The 24,172-nt window shown below is 35.6% G+C and overlaps 1 protein-coding gene across 5 annotated transcripts; it reads right to left on the minus strand.

Annotated features, from left to right (window-relative positions):
* Positions 1–2: 2 nt before the first annotated feature.
* Positions 3–23,473, minus strand: per3 (period circadian clock 3). Of its 5 annotated transcripts, XM_067387768.1 has the most exons (24): positions 23,403–23,457; positions 22,804–22,978; positions 19,475–19,989; positions 19,175–19,237; positions 18,095–18,252; positions 15,013–15,131; positions 13,484–13,685; positions 13,031–13,082; positions 12,465–12,604; positions 12,265–12,343; positions 10,525–10,631; positions 10,285–10,441; positions 10,091–10,199; positions 9,826–9,954; positions 9,638–9,746; positions 9,242–9,383; positions 8,274–8,410; positions 8,015–8,200; positions 7,618–7,875; positions 6,661–7,364; positions 5,130–5,322; positions 4,257–4,443; positions 3,690–3,840; positions 3–1,914 (listed from the first exon to the last, which is right to left on the minus strand). In XM_067387768.1, the coding sequence occupies exons 3-24, from the start codon at positions 19,816–19,818 to the stop codon at positions 1,798–1,800; spliced, it is 3,843 nt and encodes a 1,280-aa protein (XP_067243869.1). In that variant the 5' UTR covers positions 19,819–19,989; positions 22,804–22,978; positions 23,403–23,457; the 3' UTR covers positions 3–1,797. The 5 variants fall into 5 exon arrangements, with proteins under 5 accessions (XP_067243869.1, XP_067243870.1, XP_067243871.1 ...); XM_067387769.1 differs by lacking the exon at positions 22,804–22,978 and having other exon boundaries at positions 9,242–9,380; positions 23,403–23,473; XM_067387770.1 differs by lacking the exon at positions 22,804–22,978 and having other exon boundaries at positions 8,015–8,197; positions 23,403–23,473.
* Positions 23,474–24,172: the final 699 nt, after the last annotated feature.

Below are 24,172 nucleotides of genomic sequence, written 5' to 3' on the forward strand. Positions count from 1 at the left end.
GTTTCTTTTATTTTTTTATTCATAGTTCTCATATGGTCAAAATATTTCCCTGAATTTGAGACAAAATGGCTTTTTTTTTGTATACATTTCATTGTATTTTGCACCTTTTTTTCTTAAAATACATTTTACTGCTATTTACATGTTTTCTTTCTAAAAACTGTACAAAATTTATCTGATCACAAAACTGAAGTTTGCTGTTGGGTACGGACTGACGGGTCAATAATCGGGCATCTGGCATCTCTTCGTTACTGCAACAACCTACAAAACAAAGGAACTACGTCTAATGTGACATCAGGAAACACGCTCACAATGACACACGTCAGCTCTGACATGTACACCTTTTTGAACACAACAGATCAATAAATTAAAAAAAGATGACAAAAACAAGGTTTGGTGAAAATAGTACGGTACGCTGCAATGAGTTGGTCTTTCTGGATGCTTTGTGATGGATTTGATCTACCAGTGAACCTCAGGAAACATGTTCAGGTCACAATTCACCAGAAATATTGCAAGAAAAAAAATTATATTCTATAAAAAAACATTTTTAGAACCATTAAAATGACATTGCTATTTTTGCATTACAACCAGCAAGCAGATTTTGCTCCGAAACAGACATGAAAATAAATGTCACAATGGCAATAATCATAATGGTCCTAGAATGGTCATAAACATTACATTATATTATATTATATTATAATATAATAAAATATATTATATTATAATAAAATATATTATAATATAATATAATAAAATATATTATAATATATTATATTATTTTTTTTAAATGATTAATTTCACTTTATTTATTTTTTTGGGGAGAAATGTGACCCAGTTATGTTTTTGACACCTATATACGCGTTTAACCATCAACCCAACAGACACAAAAGAAAAATGTCTGTATCTTTAGATTAGACACCATAACTTAAGAGTTTTATACCATAATAAGACATTGCTTGACATCGTTTGGTAGAAAAAATATTTGAAAATGAGAACAGAGACAATGAATAAACACGTAAAACGGATTGTAACAACACTGAAAGAGAAACTAATTTAAGGCCTCATTCAAATTATCCGCGTGAATTGGATGAACTTAATACGTACAGAATCTCATCCCTCTTATTACTGGTTTGCTTAATTGGGGTGTGAATGAACTAAACAGAAGACTAATTTGAGATGAAACGGTTAAGTAAAAGTAAACCTCTGGACAGTAAAACTGGGTCCAAATATCATTCGTTTCCATTCATAGATGCTTTTAGATTTTGGCCTCGAGTGCTAAAGTTCTTTAGGAACTGAACAGGATGCTGCGACATTTGGGATGTTTAATCAGAAACTCATTACAGGTACTTCTGGGAGATCATAAACCCTCCTGAGCCTGCAAGATTCAGTAGAGGACACATCATTAATTAAGAAAAACATTTTTCAGATTCGGGCAACAGCCTGAATACAAACTACACCGGTGAATGTGACATCACTACCAAAGTATAGTCCGATATTCACAGTTGTTGGGTCCATGGACTGTAACGGAGAACGGCATGGTCACGTGATGACCGCCGTTCACATGTGGAACTGTACATCTCCTGCGAGCGCACAAACTCACTCTGACGTGGTTCCTTTGAGTGCAGAGGTCTCGCCTCGTTCCGTGCCTTCAGGCAGGATTATGAGAGAGTGGCACACACATGTGGATGTCTCTCTCTTCCTAGGACTCCCAGCTGAAAGCAGAGGAATCCATGAGTCCCAGAAAGCCGGAGGTCCAGCAGGGCCTGCGGTTGCACTGATTGTCCATGCTGCGGAGAGCGGTCAGGTGTCTGTGTTGGGTCTGGCGTCCTGTGATGGACAGGAGCTGTCAGGAGTCGGAGGGTCAGCCTGAAGATTCAGTTCCTCACCCGATTCCATGGTGTTACAACTCACACAGCCCTAAAAAATGAAAAATAAATCTATGAGATCATGATCAGCACTAGATAAAAACTATGACTCGGGCTGATGCTGATGGTTGATATTATATTGATGTGTAATACAATTAAATAATGGAAACAAGCTAACATCCCTATTCAGCAAGGATGCATACAATTGATCAAAACTGTATTTAATAAGAAATAATAATAATCAGAAATGTTTCTTGAGCATCAAATCATCATATTAGAATGATTTCTGAAGGATCATGTGACACTGAAGACTGGAGTAATGATGCTGAAAATTCAGCTTTGATCACAGGAATAAATTACATCTTAAAATATATTGAAATAGAAAATAGATCTTTTAAATTGTTTCATTCTTTATGTAAAAGTAAAAGTAAACCCTCAGTGGACCTGATAACTGGTAAAAACTCTTGATATTTTGATGAACTTATATTAAATTAATTATAGAAAAACACTCGTAATTATTAATTTCTTTTAACATAAATATTTTGCACTTTTACACATTTACATTTGTTCATTTAACCCGTATTTGGAAATTTTTTTTACATTTTGGTAACAGAGTTGCAAACCAGTTTTTAAATAAATGTAAAATAAAATCATCTCATATATTATGTTTGACCTCCTGGTGAGGAACAAAAACATTTTTTGATGATAAATCATCTCACTGACTCTTTGTAGAGAGAAAAATAGAAATAAATAAAATTCAGATTCAAGTTATTTTCTACCATATTCCCGGAAAGGGTTACATATGGAAAAATTAACGATAAAATAACAATTGGTCTCGAGGCCATTTCATGTAATAAGCATTTAAATATTTAAAAAAATATTTTCAAAATTTATTTTTACTTAAATATTTTAAGTATTTGAATAATTAATAAAGCAACAAATCGGTCTCTTAGGGCCCTTTCAAATTAATTTGCACAAATATATTAATATTTTAAATACATATTTCAAAATAGTACTGTTCACGTCAATTTTTATAAGAATTTTAAGATTCTACTTATACTTTAATAATTAATAAATATAGTAAAATAATTGGTCTTTTATGGCCCTTTCACATTCATTTTTATAAGTATATTAATATTTTAAATAAATATTTCATATAAATTAATATTTTACAGTAAAATATTACCTTTCAAATACATTTTTACAAGTATATTAATATTTTAAATACATATTTCATATAAATTAATATTTTACAGTAAAATATTACCTTTCATATGACCTTTTATAATATTTTACATTAAAATATTACCTTTCACATATTTATTTAAAATGTTTATACTGAAAAATGTATGTGAAAGGTAATATTTTAATGTAAAATATTATAAAAGGTCATATAAAAAGGTAATATTTTACTGTAAAATATTAATTTATATGAAATATTTATTTAAAATGTTAATATACTTGTAAAAATGTATTTCATATAAATTAATATTTTACAGTAAAATATTACCTTTCATAATATTTGACATTAAAATATTACCTTTGAAATACATTTTTACAAGAATTTTAAAAAAGTAATATATATTTTGAATTATATTTTACTATTTAATATGTTACCTTTAATATTTAATATTTTCTTACCATATTCTCAGAAAGTGCTATATAATAATACAAATTTATAACAAAAAATTAAAAAAATTTTTTAAACTCTAAAAGTTTAGAGGAGAAACCCCCTCTTCTTTTAAAGCAGCCAGTTCTCAGTAGATGACTATGGCCAATATATAGATCTGTCATGTTTGATACTGACGTAAATGAGAAGTTCTTGACCTGTGTGTCGATCTCCTGTGGGACCGTGTGCTGATGGATCCAGGGATGAACCTCCGCGAGCTCCTTCTTCTGGTCCTGGGTGAACCAGGGCTGCATGGGCTGCATCAGAACCAGCTTCTCTCGGTCTTCTTGCAGAACCTGGGCCTGATCCCTGCGTGGACATCCACACAAACAAAATGAAACTCACTCACGCTGCCTAAGCACGCTGCTAGATGACACTCAACAGCACACTCATCTAAATACTGTTAAAACATCTTGAACTGGCGTATTCGCCCTCTCCTCCGTCCATAATCAGGTGCTTTTTAAAACGAGCCACCCCGTCAAGCTGCTTAACACGGGTCTCATTGTGTACCGTCACCTGGAGTCACCTACCTCAGGGCTGACGGCGCAATGAGACATTTAGCCTGATCAGAACTACCTCAGCGAGAGAGCCTGGCAGCGCTATCTCTTTCTCCTGTGGAAAGAGATGCTCAGAATGTCACGTTTCCCACAGGTTTCTCAGGGGAATGAGCGGGAACCCGGGAGGGAGAGAAAGACAGGGAGAAGAAGTTCCTCTGGGTCCGTTACCTGGGGCTGATCTGATAGGTCATCATGACGGGCTCTGGCGTCTGCTTGATCATGCTCCACAGTGGGTTGTCCACGTGCTTCTTGAAGGTGGTACGCTCCCTCTCCTGGGCCTCAGCGGACTTGCGCGCCTTTCGCGACGTGTCCGACGAATCGTTGCTTGCGAAGTACTTGCTGCTGTTGCTGCTGCCTGTGAACGTGAAATGTCAGGGGTCAGCTTAATCAAATTTTGTGTTTCACATGAAAAGGGAAGTCAAAGTGATTTTTCGAACAAAGATTATTTAAAATACTATTTCAGTTTGTCTACTTCAAAATGTCATGTTTAACATGTGTAATGTGTTACATGCCATTTCTTTGTAATTGTTTGTGAAATTTACAAGCAATTTGTGAGAGAAAAGACTTATGCAGGCTAGTTGAAACTAGGCAACTAATCCAAAGTCTCTTAAAGGGATAGTTCACCCAAAAATGCAAACGATCATTTTGCTGAAGCTAGTTATTATAGTTTATAAAGTTTCAAATATGGCTATTTTTCTTACAAAAACCCATCGCTTTGCTTCAGAAGGCCTTTATTAACCACCTGGAGCCGTGTGGACTCTTATGACAGATGGATGCAATGTTTTGGGCTTCAAAATCTCCATTATAAAGCTTGGAAGAGCCAGGATATTTTTAAATATATCTCCGATTGTGTTTGTCTGAAAGAAGATAGTCTTATACACCTAGCATGGCTTAAGGGCGAGTAAATTATGGGATAATTTTCATTTTTTGGGTGGACCATCCCTTTAACACCATCCACAGAAAGATGCTATTTTGTGGTAGAAGTGCGTAATTCTCTCCACACAACATTAAGTGTGATAGACGAGTGATTCTGAACAGCACCGGTATGGCTGGTGGACGTTCCATTAGATCCCAGTCCGGATCCGGAGCCCAGTGAGCCTCCCGACTCTCCGGAGCCACTGCCTGAGGCGTTGGAGCCGGTTCCTGAGCGGGCATCCTCCTGTAGCAATTGGTCAAGCATTTCGCTGGAGGTAGAATGGGTGTCCTGGTTACCCGAATCGCTGGGAGCATCTTCCTGTGAGCAGATGAACAGACAGCTGGAGTCAAGTGATTAAACTTCATTCCCACTTCAGCTTCTTAAGTAAAACTTCTTAGCAAAAATATACAATAATCATGAATAACTGGTCTAAGGCCCTTTTACAAATATTTCATATTTATATATTTAATATATATTCTAAATATATTCTACTAAATATTTCATGCATTCTAATAATAACTAAGAAAAAACAATTGGTCTCTTAAGGTCATTTCATATTTCTATTTTACAAATATTTAAATATTCAAATGCTTAAAATTTTAATTACATTTTAAAAATAATTAATAAAACAACAATTGGTCTCTTTCACATTTATTTATAAATGTTAATATTTCAAATATATTTTACTATTTTACCTAAAAATTTCCTTTCACGTTCATTTTTTACAAGTTTTAATATTTTAAATATATATTTTAATTAAATTTTTTCAGATATAATAATAATAATAATTAATAAAATAATTTATGTTATTTCTCTTATGGCACTTTCACATTAATTATATTACGTGAAAAATATACATGAAGTATACTAATATTTAAATTATACATCTATTTTTTATATTTTACATTAAAATATTACCTTTCACATTACATTTTTTAATATTTTTACATTAAAATACCATTCCCTTTTAATATTTTAAATATATATCTTATTTATTTTTCATTTAAATATTTCAGATATTTAAATAATAAAATAATTTATGTTATTTCTCTTATGGCACTTTCACATTAATTATATTAAGAGAAAAATATACATTAAGTATATTAATTTTTAAAGTATATTTTGATATTATATAATTATATTTCTTTTCATATTTTACATTCAATTTTTATTTTTATTAAATTTTTAATTTTTATTTACATTAAATTACATTGCTTTTTAATATTTTTACATTAAAATACCTTTCACTTTTAATATTTTCATATACATTTTAGCTAAATATTTTAAGTATTTTTATAATAATTGGTTTCTTACAGTCCTGTCACATAAATTTTTACATTTTTAAAAAAATATATTTTAAATACATTTTAATATTTTACTTAAATATTGTAAAGTATTTTAATAATAATAATAAATGAGAACAATTTGGACGCTAAAGGCCATTTTTACAAGCATTTTAATATTTAAATATTTTAATAATAATTAATATAATAACTTAATAGGAGGTCATAAAATCTACATGGATAACGATTATAAAAGGTATTAGCCACACACACTTTATAAAATAGATTAAGATGGAGTAAACCATGCCACTCCTCGGGGGATTTCAGCTTCCAAAAAGTATCTACTTCAACCTAGATCTCAACTGGGTCTCACCGCTTTGGCGTGGTGCTCATGCAGACTCTCTGGACCGGTGCTGGTCTGGACTTCAGTGGGTTTGGTCAGCTCCTCCTGGAGTAAGTTCAGCTGGATGGGTGAGCTGGAGCGAGAGCTGGAGAAGAGTGCCGTGGGTTGTGCTGCATCAAGGTCTTCCCCAAACCAAGGAGTGGGAATCGAGTCGACCTCCGCGGAGACATCTGCTGGCATCCCAACACCTGAGATGGTGGATCCTGGAGGATGTCCCTGCAACGGAGACCCATGTGGCATGTGGGGAACAGGTGGGACAAAGCCGCCCATATTGAAGGGAGGCTGGGGAACAACTCCAGGCGCTACAACTGGCATTCCCTGGAGGTACATGCCATTGTTGCCATTGTTGTACATGGGGTAGCTAGGAAGTAGAACAACCATCATGGGCTGCATGGGTTGGAGGTTCTGGACACCTTGGTCAGGCTGGACCCCCATGGGCTGCTGATCCACACCAACAGTGAAGTAAGGGGCCGTTTGCATGGGCACTGCCATGGGCGGCACAAAGCCGATGTTGGATGGCAGGGGCTGAGAGGACTCTGAGGAAGGCCAGGAGGAATGGGGCGCTCCTGTGGGTCCGGGATGTGACCAGTAGTTGCCCGGCTGGGAGCCGTAGCTGTCGGACGAGTCCTCTGGTTTCGGGCGCTTGTGTCTGTTTGGAGGTCGCACGACATCTCCTGAGAGCAAATGGGAAAGGATAATGGATACTGTTAATGGATCTCAACTCAGTATTATGGTGAAAGTGAAGAGATGCGTAGCCAAGTATGGTGCCCCATACTTGGAATTTGTGCTTTACATTTCAACCAGATTAAAAAAAATATAAAATATATAGTTATTTTTATAATATAATAGAATATACATTATCCTCCTTGGACAGTTGGACACCACTTAGACAGCGTTAATATTTGAGCTGTAACCACACACACACACCTCTGTGATGAGAATGGGCCATGCTGCTGTTGTCCTGTTGGAGGTAGGAGCTGTAGGGACTCTGCAGGATGCGATGTCGGAAACGGTCGACGAATTGCTGCTCCTCCTTCTGGGTATGAGCTGACAGCACCTCTTTGGTGAGGCCCAGCACGAGCAACTCCTCGGCTGCTGGGGAGGTGCTGGGGGCGGGGCGTGCAGGGGTGGGGGCGGAGTCTGTTGGCTCGCTACCCATTGGAGCATCTTCTAAGGCAGTGACTTCTGGAGGAAGAGAAGGGGCAGCTACAGTAGGACATTTACAGGAGTTCACTAGTGCTGCTAAAGTACTTCTGGACCTTGTCATCTGTCTATAAATTCAACACTTTTTGGGTCATTGAATGTGGTGTTAGTGTAAACTCACCCGACTCGGGCTGCGGTACATGCACTATAGTGCTGCTGTAGCTGCACTGACTGGTGACAGACACCACGCTCATGGCTTCCGTAGAGATCGTGAGGTCCGTGAGCGGCGCTCCCACTACCGCTGCAGTCGTGACTGAACCCGCAGACACCTGGCTGTCCAGAGCACCAGCGCCCTCTAGCGTAGCTTCTGCAGGAGAAAGACGGTAAGAAACTGTGTGGGGGTTTAGGTGGATACGGAAAGGATTGGAATGGACTCCTACCATCTGTGTTCACAGTGTCTTCATGTGCAGCCGCTGCGGGTTTATCTTCCTCAGACATAGAAGAAGAGGAAGAAGTAACTATGGACAAAGATTTGCTCTTTCGTTTCAGAGCAGATGTTGCACAGCTCTCCAGATATCTAGAGAACGAAAAACACAAACCACCATTAATGGATCATTGACTACACCAAAAATTACCAAAATTACAAAAACAACTTTTTGGATTTTATACATTTTAAAAAAGCTTTAAAAAAATCAATTAATTTGCTGGATTATCTAAAAATAGACACTAAATTGTCATTTAAAATGTAAACTTTCTTTAAATTACAAGAAAATTTTATAATTATATATATACACACACACACAATTTTTTTTTATATATTAAACATCATGGATTGCACTGCATTACTAAATTAAATTATTAGTATAAAAACATTATAGAATTATCATAGAAACAAGTATTTAATTGGATTATCCAATGATAGATATTAACAACACATTGTATTTCAAATATATTTTTTGTTTACAATTTCTATAAAAAATTACTACATAAAATATATAGCTATTTTTATAATCTATTCTTTTTGAATAAAATCTAATCTAATATATAACATTATGGCTTGCATATTTAAATTATTAAATTAAATAAATTATTAAAACAAATTACAAGCAACTATTTATATATATATATATATATATATATATATATATATATATATATATATATATATATATATATATATATATATATATATATATAAAAAATAAAATATATATATATATATATATATATATATATATATATATATATATATATATATAAATTTTTTTTATTTTATTTTTATTATTATTATTATTATTATTATTAATAATATTTTATTATTATTTATATATATATATATATATATAAAAAATAAAAAAATAAAAAAATAAAAATAAAATAAAATAAAATGTGCACCCGAATGCCTCACCTGATGATGCTGTCCACACAGTTGATCTGCTGATATGATGGAATGTGCGGTTGTTTCCGGGCTTCTTGCAGAGACTGCTTCAGATGATTTCTAATTTCCAAACCCCGACTGGAGTTAGGATGAACGCCTGCGCCCGCCACTGCTGGGAACAAATCAACAAATCAAATACAGTTCAAAAACGACTACACCATGATGAATTCACCGGGACTGACCAGTCTGGGTTTATATCTTGTGCTCCTAAATCAGACTTAAATTGAAATTACATTTATTAATTCACCATATATTTTCTCATGCATGTTGTATATTTTGGTTTACATCCATAAAATGCTTCCATTTATGCTCAAACAAACAGAGATGATTGAAGACCATTGTATAAAAGACATATTGTGTCCAGACCTGCAGTGGCTGGTCCTAACGGTGTGAGCTTCCTCCGGGAGTCGAGATACGCCTGCTGGCCCCAGTTTTTCACTTTATTGACATCAGCACAAAACTGCTGCAATGTCATCTACAAGACAAAAGATTCATCGTAAGGTCCCGTGAAACCAACATTCATTTGTCAATATTTCATGCACTTTCAGACGTACTGGTTCTCTGTGCGAGTCCTCCCAGAGGTTTCCGTTACTGTCGCTGGATGACGCCACACTGATGTAGTGCTCGTGAGAGCCGTTACTACCCAGACTGCCATAGCCACTCGATCCATTATTATGAACAGGCTGAGAGAAAGACAAATGCGATCAAAACGCAGACCAGCAGCTCAAATGTGCTTTACAACTGAAGCTGAATGTATTTTTTTTTTTGGCTGTAAAAAGGATTTTGTGTGTGTCTCTTGTGGATTTAGTGATCTCTCACCTGCAGGAAGAGCTTGTAGATCATGGCTTGCAGCTCTTTAACGTCCTCACACATGATTGGCTGCTCGGCGTTACTCCGTGCAGCAAAAACATCCTCATTCAGAGGTCCACTACAGAGAAGACACACATAAACAAGTGATGCTGTATGTGCAAATGTGGATATTTGAATACAGAAACAACGTGTGAATAACGTACGTGCGAACTTTGTGCCTGCCGATGATGAAGGCCACCTTACGGCTCCAAGGGTTGATGAAGCTGGACCAGCTGGAGTCCAGGGTGACGTAGTCGCCGTTCTGACACCGGAACCGGATGGGTGAGTGTTCGAACGGAGGCTGGCCTGCGTACTTCAGAACTGAGGGGATCATGACAAATTATATTAAAGACCATATACAAGACTGATGAAGACTTAAAAAAAAAAAGTCATAATGGATGTACTTTTGCGATGCATGGCCAACATGAGCATGCGATCGTCTGGATGTAGGCAGGTCAGAACTGAGGTACCGATCAGGTCCTGAGGGAGGTAGCCGAGCAAAGGCACCGCACTGCAGACACACACAACCAACTAATGAACAAGGATTAATTTCACAGGAACCGATTAAAGTATCATGTTTGAAAAAAAGTTCAAAACTTCATTATTTGTACAAAAAAGACTTTTAATTTCAGCGAAGAGAGTAACAAGATACTGAATTAATGAGGTCAGCAAAGCTGGAGCTACTTCACAGCCGCGCTGTTATATAAGAGCTGACATACCACCAGCTCATCACTGCAAAATAATCACTAACGTGAAGCTGAACGTTATTTGTTTATTTGGTAAACAGCCAAAGAGAACGTTTCCAACTTATCAACTTACAAAAATAACTTACTTACCTACTTACCAAATAAACAAGTGCATGGATAGAAATATTGGTTAGAGCCTAAATTATTATTATTATTATTATTATTAAATGAATAACTTAAAACTCCAGCCAAGAAAAATAGTCCATTACAACAAAGAAAACCATACATTAGCAACACGACGAACATTGCAATAATTGTACAGCACTATTAATAATAATAATAATAATAATAATAATAATGTTGCTCAGCTTTACTTTTTTCAACTCATAATAAAAATAATTGCTCAAATAATAATAATAAATAATAATAATAATAATGATAAAGATATTACACAGCATATTTTCAAACAATAATACTAATAACATTTGAAAATAATATTCTGTGTAATATTTATTATTATTATTATTATTATTAAATGAATAACTTAAAACTCCAGCCAAGAAAAATAGTCCATTACAACAAAGAAAACCATACATTAGCAACACGACGAACATTGCAATAATTGTACAGCACTATTAATAATAATAATAATAATAATAATGTTGCTCAGCTTTACTTTTTTCAACTCATAATAAAAATAATTGCTCAAATAATAATAATAAATAATAATAATAATGATAAAGATATTACACAGCATATTTTCAAACAATAATACTAATAACATTTGAAAATAATATTCTGTGTAATATTTATTATTATTATTATTATTATTAGAAAATAATGTTGCGCAGAGTATTCTTCTTCTTCTTAATAATAATAATATTAATAATAATAATAATAATAATATATGTGATCCTGGACCAGTCATACCAGACCCAAAACCAGTCATAAGGGTCAATTTTTTTTTTAAATTGAGATTTAAACATCATCTGAAGACTGAATAAAAAGCCTTCCATTGATGTATGGTTTGTTATAATATGACAATATTTGGTCGAGATACAACTATTTGAAAATCTGAAATCTGAGGGTGCAAAAAAAATAAAAAAAATAAATAAAATTTAAATATTGAGAAAATTGCCTTTAAAGTTGTCCAAATGAAGTCCTTAGCAATGCATATCCACTCACAAAAATACATTTTTAATATATTTACATTAGGAAATTTACAAAATATCTTCATGGAACAAGATCTTTACTTAATATCCTAATGATTTTTGGCATAAAAGAAAAATAAATAATAGTTGGCTATTGCTACAAATATACCCGTGCAACTTATGACTGGTTTTGTGGTCCAGGTACACATATTATTATTAATAGTATTATTATTTGAACACATAAGCATTCACCAAAGCTGCCGATTCCTTTAGTTTGGTATTTTGATGAAAGGTCCAAATCACTCACCGGTCATCCACTTCTAGGAACACACAGCCTGGAGAATGAGTTGTGCTGAATATGCGCTTGTCCATGGGAATGCGAGGGGCTGGAGACAAACAAGCAAGCAAACAAACCCAGATAAAAATTATTACATCAGAATTAAACTGAGGTCATGTGACAACCAACCGTTTCAGAATGCGGTGAGGTTAAAGGTCAAAGGCTCGTACCCTCATATCCTGAGATGATGCGTTCAGCGAGCGCCAGGCAGCACGGCTCTTCCTCTCCACTCAATCCCTGAACCTTCAGTAGGTACGGAGTGATCCGGAAAGGACAATACCGCATTTCTCCATCTCTATCTTTCCCCCCTCTGATGACACAAACACACATGTATTTAAAGACAATTAATATTCAGTAATATTACCAATTTGACTGCACTGACAAAACAGGATCAGAACTGGATGAACTACTATCTTCCGTAGAGCTGCTTTATAGCTGAATTGAACTAAACTGAGCTTAATAATGACAGTATTGTCTTTTACAGCTGAAACTGTTTTCTTTTCATAATTTAAGAACTGTGCAACATTAATACTGCTATTTTCTTGTTTATTACAGTGAAGCTGCTTTGAAACAATCTTGTATAACTAAATGAGTCTTGTCATATACTGCACATGTATTAAGGAGACATATCAGATGAGAATGAGTAATAATGCTGTATAAAGCGCAATTAAAAAGTCATCAGAAAGCAGGAATACAGTCATAAATAACTCTGCTATAATAAAGGTGAAAGACTGACCTGATTCGACAGAAGAAGGACTTGACCTGGGCACATTCAAACAGAACGGCCGCTACAGAGAGGACAGAAAGAATCATATTATTATGAGCTGAATACTTCAAAGCTGGTTAAAACGACCAGATTTAAAGGTATAGTTCACCCAAAAATGAAAATTCTGTCCTTTACTCACCCTCATGTTGTTCCAAACCTGTAAGAAATTCTTTCTTCTGTTGAGATATTTTAAAAGAATATGGGTAACAATATGGAAAGTCAATGGGGTTCATCAACTGCTTGGTTACGACATTCTTCAAAATATCTTCTTTTGTGTTCAGCAGAAGAAAGAAACTCATACAGGTTTGGAACAACTTGAGTGTGAGTAAATGATGACAGAACTTTCATTATTGGGTGAACTGTCACTTTAAACTGAAGGTGTGACATCATGACGATGTCACTGGTGGTTCTAGAACGACTCACCGTTGTCCGTTCCCACATTCCAGGGCGGCAGTCGCGGCTGTGCCGTGTGCGAATAAAACACGTTGACGTCCTGATGGTACAGCAGCTCCACAAACTTGGCAGATTCCAGAAACTTCCTCTTGCAGTGAAGCACGCTGGAGGCCTGTTCGGACGCGTAAACCACCTTCCCGGAGGCCAGAGAGAAGACCACCACAAACGTGTCCTGAGAACACCAGAGAACGGTTCGTGAACTCACAGCAAACACGCTCAAAGGGTAAAAAAATAACATTACAGATTTCACCATTCTTCCCCAGTTGAGTGATTACATTAAAAAGAGCAAAAATGTTTGGTATTACAAGTTTTCCAAAATGTTATGTTTAAACATGTAAATGAGGCATTATCTAATAAAATATGTGCTCTTCTGCATACATTTCCAGAACAGAAATCTGAACATTTGATAAAGCAGGTTCAGAAATATTTTCATTTTGTTGACAGAAATATTAGATATTCATATTTCATCACTCCATAAATCAGAAAATACTGTCAACAGTCAAAAAAAAACAAAACAAAAGAGGAAAACATTTTTATGGAAAAAATGTATAAAAATCAGGCAAATGATAAAAGAACAACCCCTTATATACATAGATAGGAATGAAATTGTAAAGTTTGGTATATGTAAGCGCTGCTGAAGTGGAGATTTCTGACTTCTGACAAAATTATTTTGAGTAAACAGCCTTTAAATGCAAGTGTATTTTGGATGTTTTCTTTCCACTAGTCTGAAAAAACACCTTATGACAAGCCAAATAGCCCAAAATCCCAAAATAGACCAGTGCATGAAAAAAATTATATTTTGGCCTTAAAGTCACCATGAAATCAAGATTGACGATTCTTGTTTTTAATAGAATATTGAGCAAAACAGTGTCTGGCCGCACACTGAATCCAAAAAAAAAAACTGAAGTCTAGAAAAATACAAAATGTATTATATTGCTAGCAATCTGCTGAAACGTCTGCTCCTCTGTTTTTAACTCACTTACACTTTGCACTTTATTGCACCATGCAATTGATATAATACATTTTGTATTTTTCTAGACTTCAGTCTTTTTTTGGATTCAGTGTGCGGCCAGTCACTTTTTTCTGTTTTGCTCAAGTTCATCTCACCTGAAGGAAAAAATCATTTTTTAACTGAGAGTGCAACAACTTTCTTTGTTTTAATAGAATAGTGCCATATTTAATATAAATGATTTATCTGTGCATTTTTTAAATTCATGTGCCCTCATAACCTTTAATAAAAATAACTTCCCATTCCTTTTAAAAGCCACATTTCTTCTCTTCTCTGATTACTTGTTTACTGGCACGAGGGCGGGGCAACCTGTCACTCACATGAGATCCACCAATAGCAAACCACAACCATCCAATCAATTCTCAATGGACAAAACCAAGCCCTGCCCTACATTTGTTCTCATTCTGGAAGCTGTTTCACTCAAGTAAAGACTCAACTTTCATTTCAATGTGACTTTAAGGGTGTCAGAGGGAACGCAGCAGGGACGTACCGTGTTTTTCAGCGTGTGTTCTGATGTGATTCCCTCCAGCTCCTCCAGTGTGCACACAGTAGCGTCCCGTCTCTCCTCCAGACCGCTGCTCATTAGTAAGTTGTAGTACTCGCTGTTTGCTGCAGGGGGCGGCAGAGAAAATGTCAAATGAGCTGAGCATGAGAGCCACAATACAGTTAATCAGTGTTTGGCTTAAACTACAGAGCAGGTGGCCAACAAGAGACTAACAGCAGATATTACAACACAAGACAGAAATTTCACATAGCATTACATCATAGACTGATTACAAACATTTATTTCAAGTGATGGCAAACAAAAATGAGCAGAAATCCGTATACATGTATGCACTGAAGAAAGCATATTATTAATGAAGCAAGAGCGTCTCAAGAAAAGGTTATCCCAGTATATTTTCCCATTGATATGAAAAATCTGGTAGATTTAGCAATATAGCGGGTGTATGATGTATATTACAATGTGATGATGAACTATATGCCTTTCTCCACTGACGTTCTAATGTGTTCAAAGCGTTTGTAAGGATACTGATTTTTAGAAGGCAGCTGTCTGACTCTGAGATGAAGAACAGGAACATGGTTTAGGTTACATTAGCAACACATTATTAGGTTGTTTGATAATGTAGTCAAGCAAAAGGCTAATCATATTAATTACTGTTATGTGTTTGACATCGTAAAAAGCGATACCATTGAGTAGCTTTTACCTCAGTAAGTTGACTGAGTGGATCTCTGAGCTCGTGCGAGTGAGTGGAGGCGGGGCTAATTAGCATATTCATAGATCAGCGTATATAAAATGAGGCAAGGGTGTAGAGTTACATTCAAGCTATTTTAAGGCATGAATACTTTTTTTTTTTCCCCACAGGAAAAAAAACGTTTAAATATGTCATTTTGGTGTTCAAGGATGATTTTTAAGGGATAAAATTATTGACTACAGGGGGACTTTAAAGGGGGGGTGTAGTGCTATTTCATGCATTCTGACTTATTTGCACTGTTAAAGAGTTGCATTCTCAAGCTAAACATGGCCAAAGTTTCAAAACACGAGTTGGACTTATGACGGAGTATTTCTGTGCCAAATCCACTACTTCAAGTTTTGATACAGGATTCAGAGAGTTTTTTTCGAGTGTGTCCTGTATGACGTCAAAAGCGAGCGGAATTCCTTGTATACGCACTTCGCCCTGATAAGTGTGCGCACACACACACACACACACACACACACACACACACACACACACACACACACACACACATACACACACACACACACACACACACCACTTGCAAGAGCAAGAGCACGCCCATCAACGCGTTTCATTAGGGACACGGAGGCCGAGAGATATTTCAACAATGGCTGTGTCCCAATTCAGGGGCTGCACCCTTTGAAGGCTGCAAACATCATCAAGGCAGTCTCATTTAAGAAAAATAACCGTTAGATAGCAATGTAAGAAAGAAATGACAGTATTTTACACCTCACAATGAATCAGTCAATTTGATTACGGTTACTTTTCTTAAGTAAGACATCGTTGATGAAGTATTCAGCCTTCAAATGCGATCTCCGGAGGACGCAGCCTCGGAAATGAGACGCAGCTCCTGTAAACAAAGGAGTGTGCTTTTGGTTGTGGGGGAAAGATTACCCTTTTCAGCTTCCCAAAGAACCCAGCATTAAGGAAACAGTGGATGAAGTTTGTTTTTTCGGGGCAGGAACGGAGTTGTGCATGTATGTTTGTTTGTTTCTGGGAATTCGGTGATGAATACTTTGTGAACAAGTCCCAGTTCAGCGCTGGATTTGCAGATCACGGGTGGTGAGTAAAGCTGCATCAGATGTCTGCGTTTTGTTGGCAATCGATGTGGAAGTGCATACAATGTAAACAACACAAACGCTTTCGTTCCCTTTGTATTGTAAGACTGAAGCTGGAATATCTGAACCAATAGAGAGGGCTACTCTTTGAGAAAACATTTGAACTCTCAAAATTAGCACCCCATCCGAGATGCAATCACACCTCAGTATTGCCTTTATCTACATTTCCTTTCCTTCACCCCCTCTTCCTCCATCTTTTCTCTCTACCTGAAATTCACCCAAAATCTATATGGTTTAATGTGAACAATAATCACACAATTAAAGATTAACATCAGATTGGCAGAATCTGCCAATTTCAACTTTTTGTCAACTTTTTGTGATACCCTCCTTTAAAATATTGATAACTCATCGTTTCCACCAAAATATTATACTACAGTTACAGTTTACCCATGCAAAACCATGCATTTACTGCAAACTTGCCATTCATTTATGACAAAATTGCTATAAATAAAACAAATTTTGCAAAAAAAAAACCTTGCATGCGAAAATATGAACTTGCTGCAAAATTTGTGGAAATAGTATAGCAGTATATTTTTGTAAGAGTAACCAAAAATGTATAAAATAACAAATTTTATGACATTTTTTTGTACAGTAGTAACAATTGCTTGGTGTTGTGGCAGAGAGATTTCCTTGCACAATTAACATTTTCAAATCAAACCTTTCCAAGTGAAATCAGGATAAAGACTTCCTTCAAGCATTTCAGAGAATTAGGTGTTTGCATAACCACACATAATATTGGCTGACATTAAGAAGCTACTGACAACAAACGAGTGCTCACAATATATCAGGCATGAGTGATAATATTTGTTTTGATACGGTTGCTACTACAAGGATCTATTCCTCAAAGGACAGGAAATACATCGCAGCTGCATTCTGGCAGGTTGGGTTTCACCATTATTTAACAACATGACGCACACGATGATGAGCTCATGCAGAAACTATCAGAATCCGGACATAATCACATGTATAATACTGTAAAACACATTTAATTCAGAGATAAACAAAACCAGAGCACATGAGAAAGAGCTGAAGAATGCGGACAGATTTAGCAGCGAGCGGCTCAGACCTGGACGCGCCCTTCCTGCAGACGCAGCAGACGGACTGTTACATAATCACAGACGTTCAGCTGCGGATCTAAATGTGTGCTGCCGGCTTTATGCTTTGAGGCACTCACCCAAAACAGTGTGTGTGTGTGTGTGTGTGTTTGTTTGTTTACCTTGCACTTGTTTGACACAGTTGAGCGCATAGTTCAGTGCCTCCACAGTACTGGCTTTACTGCGCATTCTCTTCTCAGACGGCAAGCGCTTCTTCATCTCCTGCACCGTCTGCATCATCTCTCTGTGCGTCTGTTCACGCCCATGCTCTGTCTGCTCACTGCACAAGCACACGTTTTGTTTTCATATCTTTTTGAAGAATTCAGATTCATTATAATATGCTTTATAATACTTAATATACACATACATTATAATACTTACTATAATTTAATCATATATGGAAGCCCACAAATAGTTGAAATTACAGTTATTTTTATTTATAATAAAGTTATTATTAAGTTAAATTACAAGAAGTCATAATTATGAGATACAAACTGATAATTGTTGAAAAAAAGTTGAAAAAAGTAGATATTTTGTTATAATTATGCCTTTTATCTCATTATTTTGACTTTGTCAATTTATTTCATAATGTCTATTGTTTATTAAATGTCATATTTATTTAATTCAATTTTGTGTCACAATTTTGACTTTTTATGAGATAAAAAACACTAATACTAAGACAATAATTATGATAAATTGACAAAAAGTTGAAATTATGAGAGAATAAGTCATAATTATGACTTTTTATCTCATAATTATTAACAAAGCATGATTTTGTTTTCTTATTTGGTGGATTTCAGCCTCCATAACTAGAATAACTATATGGGTATAGAAATTATCTGAAAAGTGGAGGGACTTTTAAAGACGAAATTTTGTAACATTAACATTTGATTTCATAACTAGCTTGTTTCATCCCTACAAACCAAACAAACTTCTTTGTCTGATGTTTTGCATTAAAAAAAAACGCATCTTTGTTTACAATAAATAACAATAACATCTATTTTATATCTAATGCAATGGCATGCAGAGATTTTTAGTATGACTTAAGTGTCCAAATATTTTTTAAGACCACTGTATGATCTTTGATATCAATGCATATCTGCAAATACAAATACAGTTGCATATGCAGAGTTGTGTTACTGTACAATAATTCAGTTTTTGTGTAAATATGTGGTTATGACGGTTTGGGTGGGTTCATTTACCTGCACGCTGTGTGGTGAGAGCTGTGAAAGCTGGAGGATGAGGAGCCGGTGGCAGATTTTGAGCTGAAGACACAAAGTACGAGAAAAAACTTGAGTCTAATTTGCACACAAAAGGACATGATCATGTGATTGCAAACAATAATAGCTGGTCTATTTGACAGTTTAGATTGGAACTGAGCTTTTATAGAACCTATACATGTTATACATCCTCAAATGGACTTGCCAAAGTTTAATTCTCATGGTTAGGGGTTTGTTCTAGTCACTAACCCTCAGTGTGAGCATTAATAAAAGTGATTGTACCTCTTAGTGCTTCCTGATCCCGTAGTGCTTCCAGGGCTGCAATTGGCCGAGGAACGATGACGTCGTGATCCAGCGACGCTATCGTTCCCGCTGCTGGAGTCATGACCACTGTTCATGTCCACATCCTCGTGCGTTTGCTCTCCTCCGCTCTCCTCACATCCCGGCGAGCTTTCCCCTCCGCTGGCCCTTCCTCGCTGCTCCTCGGCTTCCTCCTCTTCTCCTGAGCCAGATCTGGTTCCGCTGGTCCCAGGATCCTGCCTGCTGTTGGTTTGGGCTGCCTGCATGCGGGAGTCTGGAGGAGGGTTCTCCTCTTCTCCATCGGGAAAGCCGTCTCCTCCCGGCATTCCCTGCTGCAAGTTCACCTCCGACCGCTGCCCACCTCTACTGAAGCTCTGACACAGAATCTAGATGCTCCGCTGCTTTTGTCCACATTAACAATGATGGTCTATAGAGAAATCCATGATGACATTTCACTAGGGTAATTGGTGGTTATGTAGAGTCTTTCATTGAAAGAACTGCAAGAGAAACACACAGAAATATCAAATCCATGGAAAAATATATAGGTATCACCAAAGTGTTTTTATTATATTATATTAAATTATGTTATGTTATATTATGTTATATTTATTATATATATATATATATATATATATATATATATATATATATATATATATATATATATATATATATATATATATATATATATATATATATATATATATATATAAAAAAGTAAATATTTTCTATATGTAAATATATTTAAAAATTAAAATAAAATTACAAATTTCACTTTTTTTTGTGCCTATTTTAAATAATATATTTTAATCTAAAGACATTTACACTGTCCAAAATATGTATTAAAGAATACAATTTAGATTTACCCTAAAATGCATTTTAAGAGTGGAAATGTATGAGCATTTGAAGCTCTTAACATTTCATTTTCAATTTAGAAAATGTGTTTTCTTGAGCCGTGCTTTTTACAAATGTATATTTAGGATATATTTTAAATATAATTTGGCCATGGTACATCAATATGATGTTTTTTTTTTTTTTACGCAGTTCTGGATGTAAGCGGGAGGTTCATTTTGCCTCTGCCTACACTGTCTGGGAGAAAATAGTCAAGAAAACAACTTGTTGATTTCATCACATTACATCTCATTAACTGATAAATTTGGCATTATCGTATTATGAACATGAAATGTTGTTTTGCACATGCAGCACAAGATGGTTGGGCGTCATATCAGCTTTCACGCTCAAAAAACAACACAGTCCGCGAAGATTCATAACACATATTACACAACCGTCTGACTACATTCAGGATGCTTATGAGTGTTGCTTACACACCCGGTCCTAACAGTTAGGGTTAGTCCAACAATAAACATTTTTATATACTTCAATTGGATTGTCCAAAGTGCCTCACAGTAATCTTTGAATTTTTCAAATTTGTATATTTTATGCATAAAATGTGAGTGGTGTCTCATGCAAAACACGTCGACATGATGCGGTTACCATATTGTCAGAGTGTTGCTATATCTGATTTAAGTCTTTAAGTCTGATTACTTATAAGTATGCATCAGGCTTTAATACTTAGTGGTTTGTTCTTAGTTCTGATTTAACAAACACCACTCAATACCAAGCCAGAACATTGTAATTTTACTCTTGTCTGCACAGCAAAAAATATTTTTCAAAGTTGTCAGTAAAACAAAAATTAATGAATAAAATACTATTTCAGCTTATCTACTTTAAGATTTCACATTTAATTCAATGTGTCAGTGTTACTTGGCTAATTCAATTTACGGCACGCGGTTCTGACGTCTCACTTTCTGTATTTTAGAGTCATGACCCGTCTGTGTAATGACTGCTGCTTTTCGTACGGCGACTCTGACGCAGCCATTCTCAAAATAGGCAGAGTCAGAGTAGAACTAGGTCAGGTTTTAAAACTTGTGTTGGAAAAAAATAAATAAATACAAAGTACACAGTTAGAGTATTAAATAAACTGACCTCTCCGCTTATTTTAAGACAGACCGCTGCTAAAAATGGCCCACAATGACAGCGAATTGCTGAAATATGTCTATAATAAACTGTATAAAAATGTGTAACCCTAATATTTGGGACATTTAAAATAAACTAAAATATGAAACTCGATGAGAAAGAACAAGGAAGCAGTTGATGCTTTTAGTACATGTGAACATGATCACATGTGTGGTTATGTAATACCGGAAACATATACACATACATTTCTTTATCATTTGCATTTATGCACATATCTTTACAGTAAAAAAGCGGTAATGGATCTTTTACAACAGGTGATAATCTTTATGGATACTGCATACTACCGCGAACCATAAAGCTCTATATGTATCTTCATGAGTTATTGACTTTTTTCTTACATAATAAAAAACTAAGATAAACCTATATGTGTTCCATAGGACAGACAAAGTTAATTAACTGTATGGCAATTAACACTGGAACCTCTAAAAGGAGTAGACAGATTAGAAGATTTTAATCTGAAGTGTGTCATTTGTGCAACACTAGAAAAATAAAGACAGGTTTTTGAACAGGTTTCTGCTCCAAACTCACATCACTGGTTGAGTCAGTGTTGCGATATTGGGCTGTTTGAGATGCCAAAACTACCTAAAAGACTCAATATTTATAGAGATTTTTGTTTTTCCTCAGTGAAATCATCCAATGAATAGTTTGGACACTATTAGAGAAAGTATTTTACCATCAAAAAATAACTAAACACACCTTTAAAATGTTATAATTAGTGTACAAATGTCTCTGAAACTCAGACCCTCAATTGACAACTGATGGTTTGCGGTAAAGTTTTACTGTACAAAAGCATGTATAAACAGCAATATCTAGCTGATGAAAGAGTAAAAGAACAATTTTTAATTTATTATAGAAGCTTCCATGACTTTTCCAGATTTGTCAAAACTGTCTGATATTTCTAGCAGAAATAAACTTATGTCATTTTGAGACTATCAGCATTGGCTGATAACCAAATATTAAATTTCAGTAAATGTTGCACAAAATATTTGTTGCAAAAGCTGTACTATATCTGCTTCATTGCCTTCTAATTATAGGCATAATCCATTGAAAAAAATCCATAACAGTTGATTGCACATTTCCATGACTGAAACACTGACTGATATCATAAACCTTACTACACCTCATGCTGAAATAGGTTATTTATTCACAATAAACATCAATACACACTAATAAAACACTTTGTTGGCTCATTCATAAAACTCAAGTTCTTATGAATCACTTAAAGAAATAATAATGCAAATGTACATCATTTAAGATATAAGGCAACTACAGACCTCTGATTTCCCCACCATCACTCGTGGCCTATCCAAACATCCTTTGGGATGTACTGGAAGAACAAGCATCCTCCATAGGTCCCACATTCATAACTCACTTAACGAAAGCAATAGATAAAATGTTACTTTGTTACACTAATGCGCGCCTCCGGCATGCACATGCACGGCCACGAGTCTGCAGAGAGAAAGATATCATGCTAAAACCTTCAACCTGAGCCGTGCATCTCACACATACCTACCAACATCTCAAAAACAGAAGCATTTAAATGAGACATAAGTCATACAATTTAGTAGCTATATAGCCCAACAAGGCGAATGGGCAGTGCGCATGCGCACAGCTACACGCATAATCCAACGCGATGTTTCACTAAAAAACACAAACAGGTTAAGACTCATTTAATGTATCAGACGTGAGTGCTGATGATTGTATGATATAGTTCATTAATAATGTAATTATAATGTGATATACGTAGAAGATAACAGTAGAAGACTTGAACGCTGCGTTTCGTGTCTTATTAAACTCTCTTGAACATCACAGCACTGTTATATCACTAAATCTCTTCCGTGATTGAGATCAGTAAAAAACAATAAGCACTTACTTGATGTTTATTTCAATTTTCACTTGCTCCAGTTTGTCGTGCGTCCCTCCATTACTCCTCCGGAAAGCAACACAGCACCCACGTGAGTTTAGCCGCCCGGAGCCACGCCTACTCGACTCCCATTGGAGGGAGCGTTTCCCTTCGATTGGTCGAGGGGCGTGATATGACGTCACCCTAGCCGAGGATGCGGCTGGACTCACGTGTATTACCATGTTATACAACAGATGAAAACAATGGCGTGGCGGTGGAGATCTCGCGTGGTAACGAACCGATATAACACCGCCTTTCAGGGTTAAAATGTGTCATACATATAATATTTGGGCTTTATAATTTTGTTAAAAACTGCATTGAGGCGTGATATGCCATACGTTACGTCACGGGCTGGGAACTTTAAAGGAAATAGATCAGATGGCACATAGTCTACTTTTCTCAACCTCGTTTCGTTCATCTTCAGGACACAAACTGAGATATTTTTAATGAAGTCCAAGAGTTTTTTTTTTTAACATTTTTTATATCTACCATAGAAAGCAACTAAATTACCACATTCAAAGAAGTATTAAAGACATTGTTAAATAGTCAACATGACTGCAGTGGTTCAACCTTAATGTTATGAAGCGACGAGAATACTTTTTGTGTACAAAAACATTTTTTTTTTTTTTTACTTTACTCAACATTCTTTCCACTTCGTCAGTCTCCTACGCATTTGACATCGTGAATGCAGTGCAGCGCTTCCGTGTTTACATCCAAACGCCGGCTCATTATTGGCTGAC

This window comes from Chanodichthys erythropterus, chromosome 6 (genome assembly GCF_024489055.1).
Source record: "Chanodichthys erythropterus isolate Z2021 chromosome 6, ASM2448905v1, whole genome shotgun sequence".
NCBI lineage: Eukaryota > Metazoa > Chordata > Actinopteri > Cypriniformes > Xenocyprididae > Chanodichthys > Chanodichthys erythropterus.